Consider the following 8,379-nt stretch of genomic DNA (forward strand, 5'->3'; position numbering starts at 1 on the left):
AAGATTAATTAAATTTAATTATTTAATAAAGACTTGATAGAACTAAGGAAAATTCGTGGTTTCTCACTATAATGTCCAATTCAACTAATTATCTTTTTTTCGATCAACGAATAGTCTATGACCATGAGGATTAATTCACTTTAGCTTTTCTTAAACACATTTTTTGTTTTCATTTTATCGAGGAAAAAAAAAGGAAGTGAATTGTAAAAAGAAAAAGACAACACAGATGGGATGTAGTGACTGAAATACAAGTCCCCGTCAAGAGATCATGAGAAATCTTTAACAGCCTATGAGCACACAATTCAACAATGACTCGATTTTCAAAAGTTTTTATTGCGTTGCATGGACCTGAATATATATAGATAGTGATATGTGACCGTGTATATATAGATGTATAAATACTGTTAATATGAGATACACAATACTAGTGTAAGATACCCTCGAGAATGAATATAAGCAGCAGGCCGTTAAACAACAGTATACAGTATATATTTATTTCTTTTAGAATCTATATGTAGCTTCTATTAAACCAGACGACTGACTATCCATGCATTGTCCAGTATTGATCTATGAGTCTGAAAATAAGAGACTTAAATTTGGACTTGTATCTGATAGATTAACTGCCTAATATTGAAACCGTATACGAAAGTTCTTGATTTTGCATGATCGATTTGTAGTTGTATTTCAAAAGAAGTGTGTGTATTGGTATATATATTGCTAATTGGTAAGGAATATTCTGTTTGAATCATGGGAACGACACGTGACATTCCACTGTAAAAGAGAAGAGTGATGGAGATGTGAGTGGAGAGAATACAATATGTAATATAAATAGAATAATTCCATAACGGAAGTCGCGCCAAAAAGTTTTTTTTTTTAATTGTTAAGCAAAAGACAACACTACTTTCAAATTTACATACATCCATTTGATTATTTATATTGGTAAAGTAAAATTGACATCACGCTCATTATTAACTTGATTTTTCTAGTTTAAATCTACCAATTGAGAGAATATATTAGAAAACCTAAAAAGTGAAAATTAGTCAATTATGCTTAAAGAAACTTTGGGACATAAGCCAATAACTAGATATAGCTAGTTATTATTTTTATTCTATTTTGGTGAACAAAACACCATATTATTGATTACAAATCACGTTATGAAGCCTCTTATATCTTTAGCGTATATCAAAGGGAGATTAGACTGAGTGGATGAGTTTTCTAAGTAATATTTTCCTTATTATCATTATTACTTCAAAAAAATCATTATTCGAAGGAACTCAGCGGTTTCTCTCTGAGGCGATATTTCCAAAGGAGACGGTTCATCAAAAATTCACCGGCTTCCATAGTTTTTCGGCCGATGCCGGCTTCTTTGGCGTCGGTGGGTCCTTTTCTATTAACTCTCGTCTTTCAATCTTCCCTTATGTATAGTTTTAAGTTAATTATTTTGGCAAATCAAAGATTCCAAATCTCCAACGCTTGCTTCTTTCTCATGATGGTATGAAAAGATCTGAGTCTAACAACTTTCGTTTGTTTTTACCGTCTCAATACTGGCATCATATCGGCTTATGTGGTGTTTCATCACACTCAAAACTCATTGGGGGTTTCGTATTTGAGTTCGGAAAAGATTGCCTCGTTTCGTTTCTGTCGCGGTTGGATTTCTATTCAAACTCGCGTCTCCCTTCTCTCCTTATGGGAGAGTGTATTTCTGACCTTATTCAAGCCTTGGCCCAAGAGTAACTATGTCAGTTTCTTTCCATCTCCGATTGATGGTCGTCGTTTCATCACCAATATAAGGTTTCTTCGATCCTTTAGAATCCTTCAATCTCAATTGTATTTCTTCAATCTTAGAAACAAAGATCAAAGTAGGATATGGGATCCGGGAGTGAATGTGAGTTATTCTAGCGATTGAGTGATGGATTTATGGCTATATCAATTTGGCTATTGCTATACTGGCATTTTGAAATTAAAGGTGGGCTTGATCAAGTATAGGCGCAAATATATGATATTTGGTCAGATGTGGAGTTTGAGGAATGCATTAATAATGTTTAGAAGGGAACCTATTATCATGATGGAGTTACACGAAATCAGTTATGTATTTGATGATGCTCATGGTACTTTATTGGTCGAAGTTGTACAAGAGATGGAGACAACTCGATTGTCTCTCATGGTAGTTATACTACATTAGCAGAATCAAAAACTTGTGACTATGACTACTAAAATCCTTTGATGGTTGGGTGTTGTTGATGATATTGTAGGCCATAGTTTGGGATCAAACAAAGGACTATGGTTCTCCATAGTAAGTTTTAGAGGTTTACTGAACTTTAGCAAGAAGCTTCTCTTAAAAGATATCACGATGGTGACTACTACTACATTGATGCTAGTCATGTTTATGTCAAAGAAAATTACAGAGGTAAGATTTATTAGAAAGACTTTGGTACGGATGCATTGGTACCATTATGTCTATATTTCGGAGTTATGTTTGGACATATCGGGTTTACAACTACGGTTCACAAAAAAGAAAATCAGCCACAAGATGTTGGATGCAAATCGTAACAAAGAGAAATCAAATATGAAGTTGGACAATAACCAATCATACAATTGGTTAGCGAGTAAGGCTACTCTTTGGAAAGCATCGTCAATCTACCTTTTTCTGCATTTTTCTCAATGTATACATTTGTATATGTAATAATCGTGTTTCAATAATTCTGTATAATGTCTGTAATTTTCTCTAAAATTAATGAAAGTTTGATTTGCCTACAAAAACAAAAATCATTATTCTTACTTAAAAATTGCAGATTTGATCGAGACGCAATTCTATTATACATTCCCATTCTAGTTTTGGTTAACCACAACTTCAACAAATCTGATCATCCAAATTTGTAGAGACAAACTAATTTTAAATCTTTTAATATTTATATTTAAGGTATAATATTTTTTCAGTTAAAAAGGTATATTGATAGTTTATGGAAAAATAATAACATTCGCAGTCAAATTTTTACTTTTGTGTCAGAAAATTAATCCAACAATCGAAAAATAACATTCGCAGTCAAATTTTTAGTTACCAACTAAGAAATATTATGTTGCATTCCATCATTTAATTAGTTACGGTTTTTTTTTTTTTGGCTATTACGCGATTAAATCAATATCATCATACTTGTAATTGGCTATACCAAATTAAAATAGCGATGGTTCTGGACCTTATTTATTATCTTCTAGAATATAAAGTCTCTTAGATGAGAAAAAAAAAAGCTATTGATAATATGTCAGTTTTCCTATTGTAATGGTCATGGAGCTGGTTTGAAATATAGAAGGCAAAGTATGTAAATATGGGTTGTCATTCAGACATATTTAATGGACATCTCACCAACGAGCACAAAACACTTTTAACTGTCGGTTCAATTATTTTAAGGTCTCTATATAGTTTTTTAAAAAAATGTTTTTATTAAAAAATAGCCAATATTGCTACCTCAACTTCTTTCAAAATTATGATTTTATCCCAACAAAATTATACCGATGCACAAATAGTTCTCCTAAATTATTGAATCGGTTCTGTTTATACCAAATTATTTTTATTCTCTTATATTCAAGTTCAAACCATAATCCAATTTAAAAAAAAAAAAACCAAATTAATTAAACCGTAAAAGAAACGAATTTGTGTACTATTTATTTTTAACCTGTCGGTTAAAAAAAATAACATCAGTGAACTTGAAAAAGTTTGTAAATCAAACTATTTCCGAAAATAAAGAAAAAGAAAACAAAAACAAGAAACCTAGGTAAATCAAATCCAGTTTGCCAAAAAAAAAAAAAGTAAATCAAATCCCAATTAAACTACTACTAGGGATTCAATTTAAAAGATAAGTTAATTCGATATAAGTATTTCTTATTCAATTTGATTAGCTATAAAATATTGATATGTTTCGTTAATAATCAGTTTTTTAAATTAATTGATGTATAATTAGGTTTGATTATTCTATCCTTAATTGGATGACTAAACTGCTTATTTTTTGTGACATTCTTTATGATATTTAATACCTTTTTTAGTTTCTTATCTGAAAAATGGTTTTTTATATAGATAATAGTGTGAAGATTTTGAAGCATGGACTACTAAATAATAATATGATTAGACAAGGCTAATTAAAAATTAATGAGATAGTAGGTGGCAGACATGTATCACACTAAATCTGGCACTTACACAGAAATGCGAACTTACTGTTGTGACGCAGATCAGACTTTATGTATATATTCTATTGTCACGCTTAATTAGTGTTAAGTGTTAATTATATTGTCAAATATCTGTTGTTTAATCTGAGCTGTTCTCCTCTATTTATCTAAATATCAATACATTTACATTATCTACATGTATTATTCAAGGCTACATCCCTGGAAGCCTATTACTTGTTTTTAGTTTGTCAAAAAGAATGTATACAACGGCAACTGTTAGCATGATATAATTGTAAGTTTTCTACCTACATCAGAGTAAAATCAAAAAATAAAAATTTACTTTTGTTGTAGCATAAGTTGGAAAACTCGATTAAATACAGAAAACTGAATTAACATTTCACATCATACAGTTTTTTTTTTGGTTCACATTTAAGCTTCACATCATTTTGTGGATAAATTTTGAACGTTGCAGTGCTTTGGTAAAGCAACCCCAATAATTTGTGGTATAATAACAATATGTAATGTAAGTCAGTTAACCCTTTTCCTTCGGAGGCCCAATAAAGGCCCATAAAGAAGCCTCGATCGACGACTCACAATTTTACAATTTATCACGTTTTGAGTTCTCTAGGTTTAGTGTCTGTGTGATAGAGGTGAATAGAGTGCTCGGAAAACTCTTACGAGTTACGTCTGTTTTGGCTCCAGGTTGTTAGGAGATCTTAAATTATCATATTGACTTATTAAAGGTAAACTTCCTAAATTATCATATATATTGACATTTATGAAGAATCTTCCAGATTTTTCTTGATTTCCCTATAATCATATCTTCATTATTTCCATAATCTTGATTAGTTGTCCGTTTATCTCGTATTTGGTCGATCTTATCAATCTCTTTTATACATGTCTCTGAATCTTCTGGCTTGAGAGTTTTGAATAGTAACAACATTTCATAATTCTTATACTCTCATCTTCTCTTGAGACTCCAGTCATTGACATCAAACTATATTTGCTTGAACCTCAGGGGCTAGCAGCTTGCTCGTTCTGGAGTCGGAGTGACTCAAGTAAGTTGGCAGCATGACGTGCTCTTTCATTGTCGTTAAATAGAAATCAAAGTTCAATTATATATATCCGATGGTCAAGTGACTGGATCAAGGTAACGAAAGTGATTTTATTCTGAATTCAATTACACTTGCTGATGCATGATTATGTGATGAACCTGAAAATGAGTAGACAATTTTTAGAACCAAAATAATATATATATATATATATATATATATATATATATATATATATATATATACAACTTGCGTTTCACAACACACTGTTTTTTAGAACATAATGTATATAGGCAAATCATAAACCACCGGACACAAACTTTATGTTGCTTTTAATCTCTAGTCTATAGTTAAATAGCTAACAGCAAGCTAGGCAACGAACCACGACCCAGGTCCTTCGGTACGCTCTCCCAAACCGTACAACGCCCCATGTCCCATCCTATTGCTCCAAGACTGCAGTCTGTAACAGTGAGCAATGTGTTGAAATACTCTCTTAGCTCAGTGACCACTCCGTCTTTCAACTTCCACACGTGAACCCAGTACACGTTTGAACCCTCCCACCCTTCTGCAATCACGCAGTCATGACCTGCAGGCATTAGTACTTGTACACTACTTGGCTCAAATCTGAACGAAACCTGGCTAGGTGGTTCCCCAGTGAGTAGCCTCATCATGTGTTGACAATGGTGCGGTCCATGGAACCACCATTCCACATCACTGGCCACCACTTTGGCTACCGTTGAGGCGTCTCCTTGTTGCAACGCCCTGTAGAGTAACTCTATGGTTCCCTGGTTTGTCAAAGTCTCTACGTTGTGTGTTTTCATTTGTTAATTTTTTTCTTGAAACTTAGAATAGGATAGAATCTGAAGAGAGAGGTTTTAGTTTTTGGGTATGTATTTGTCTAGTTTTCAGTTCCTTTTATAGTCAACATAAATCCTCTCGGTGACGGTAGAGAGGGTCATTTCATGGCTTGCTTCTCTTTTCAATCGTCGAGTACTTGTTTATTAGTATATATATATTTTTTTCAATTATGATTTTGTTTTGTCGGTGATAGTCGCGATTATATAAGTTGTTTTCTGACTAATCCTCTAAAATTACATCATATTGTTTGGTTTGTAATCCCCTGAAATTACTTCTAATAAATTGTTGCTCGCATTCATCTTTTGATATCAAATATGATCCTACATATGGTTTGATGGTTGTTGATCACGAAATACCATTATACGTTGCTATGGGTTGTAATCTGAACTAATCCAGTATTCGATTTAGTAGGCATAGTTTTCAAATATTTCTAAATGTTTTATTTCGGAGTATGGTTCTATCTTTCTCAATTTCAATAAGACATTTTTCATATATTTCTAAATGATTTATTTCTGAGTATGGTTCTATTTTTTTTTTATTATTACCGAGCGTGATAGTTCTACTATAAAACTCTTTGGTAAAGTCTAGAGTTCGGAGGTTTAAGAGACGATGGTTTGAGGAGGTGTACGGATCTAGGCCTGAAACCTCTAAATTAAAAAAAAAAAAAAAGTAGTAGTTGATCGATATAAACCAACCGTCTAACAAAACCAAGCTCGCTTGGAAAGTTTTAATTATGTCGTTCTCCAAGTAAATAAGTTAATTACTAGTAACTAAGTTTGCTTAATAGTTCATAGTTGGAACCTGAACCAGATGCATACTGCATAGTGCATACACATCTATTATAAATTTATAATTAATTTTGTCTCTAGTGAACAATCAGAATATGTCTCAATCTTCCCACTAGATTCGTCCAACTATTGTTATAAGTGAGCCAGCCAATATAAAATGAAAGAACAACGTTTTAGTCGGTTTAGTGATATCTAACCTTTTTGGTCTTTGTCCCAAAAAAAAAAAAACCTTTTTGGTCTTAGAAAAAAAAACAAGAATTTTCTTAATTTATACAAATATTTAGTAGTTTCTTAGTGATACAACTTTTGGTTTTTTTGAAAAAGTAAGTTTCTTTTCATAATACAGTAAGTATAAAGTAAAACAATATAGTAGTGTCTTGTTTCTGCCTTGTGGGATATGATTGTGAAAACTGAAGAGTCGCATTTTCAGGGGTTACGAAACTTTGCATTTGCAAGATGACTTAAGCTTGTAGTATTTTTTTAATCACGACTGAAGCTCATTGTAGTATTATAAAAGAATGATCATATTTCAATATTGTAGAACAGTACTAATACATTATAAATGGATTAAAACGGAGGAAGTGTGTAGTCCACGTATCATTAAATGAGCAATAAAGAGGCCAAGCTGGATCCAACTAAACCCCTCGTGCACACTGTCGGGATTTGGACATTCTCTTAAAAACCTATAATAATTAATTTGTACTGTTCTGATTCTGACCCCAAATATGTTTGTCTTTTCACGTTTCTATGCTCCATCAGTTTCTTGCATTGCTTCGTTGTAGCCAAACCACGAGTTCTGGTTCAATAGTAAAAGTTATGGGTTAATTTGAAAGAAAAAAAAAGAACATCATAACAATACGTGTTAACACAAAAACAGACACAAACATAAAACGCAACAAGTGTAGTACTGATAAATTAGGGAGTTTTTTTTTTTTGGAAATTTTAAGATTTGGATTGAATTTCCGAGTTAACAGTGCACAAGTTTGTAATCAATAACCATTGGACTTAACTACATGATCTCGTGTTTATATATCATAAAGACATAAACCAGAGAAGAATCCATTTAACTACTAGTATAGTTTAAACGAATGAAGAAAGTAACGTGAGTTGGGCCACAAATACATTGCACGTAGCAAAGTTATGAAGTAGTATCAAATAAAATGATACAAAGACACATCCATATACAATATATAGTTGGAATTTAATGGCGACGTGCTGCAGGTTAAATGTAACTTGTCGTCGAATGTGTTAGTTATTAATTGGGTGTCCGAGACTGCCTTGGGGGCCAGTCGACTTCCTCTCCTCCGTTCTTTAGCTTGTACCAACAAATCTCTACATAAACTCAAAAATATATATAGAAAACGATGCTATCAAAATCATCATCATCATATTCATATAAATAGTGTGCAATTTATTATAAAGAAATTAATGGTTTAAGTTTAGAAATCCGAATAAGAGAAAATATCTCTGTTGGATAAGGGCTTTGCCCCATCTGCCAAATTGGCCCAACAAAGACTCACCAG

At 32.3% G+C, this 8,379-nt stretch overlaps 1 protein-coding gene and 1 long non-coding RNA gene across 2 annotated transcripts; one reads left to right on the forward strand and one right to left on the reverse strand.

Annotated features, from left to right (window-relative positions):
• The first annotated feature begins 1,252 nt into the window (after positions 1 to 1,252).
• Positions 1,253 to 2,766, forward strand: LOC147929060 (uncharacterized). The gene is made up of 2 exons (XR_015578942.1): positions 1,253 to 1,791; positions 2,253 to 2,766. It is a non-coding gene; the product is annotated as an uncharacterized LOC147929060 (long non-coding RNA).
• A 2,698-nt stretch (positions 2,767 to 5,464) lies between these two features.
• Positions 5,465 to 6,169, reverse strand: LOC147929061 (wound-induced protein 1-like). The gene has a single exon (XM_087482101.1). It carries the CDS (start codon positions 6,029 to 6,031, stop codon positions 5,561 to 5,563), a length of 471 nt encoding a protein of 156 aa, XP_087338227.1. The 5' UTR covers positions 6,032 to 6,169; the 3' UTR covers positions 5,465 to 5,560.
• Positions 6,170 to 8,379: the final 2,210 nt, after the last annotated feature.

The sequence above is a fragment of the Camelina sativa genome, chromosome 13, assembly GCF_030686135.1.
Source record: "Camelina sativa cultivar CO46 ecotype springtype chromosome 13, ASM3068613v1".
NCBI classification, from domain to species: domain Eukaryota; kingdom Viridiplantae; phylum Streptophyta; class Magnoliopsida; order Brassicales; family Brassicaceae; genus Camelina; species Camelina sativa.

Bases quoted from the DNA above. Each gene is read 5' to 3' on its own strand.
- LOC147929061 (XM_087482101.1), bottom strand. From the start codon at position 6,031: ATGAAAACACACAACGTAGAGACTTTGACAAACCAGGGAACCATAGAG.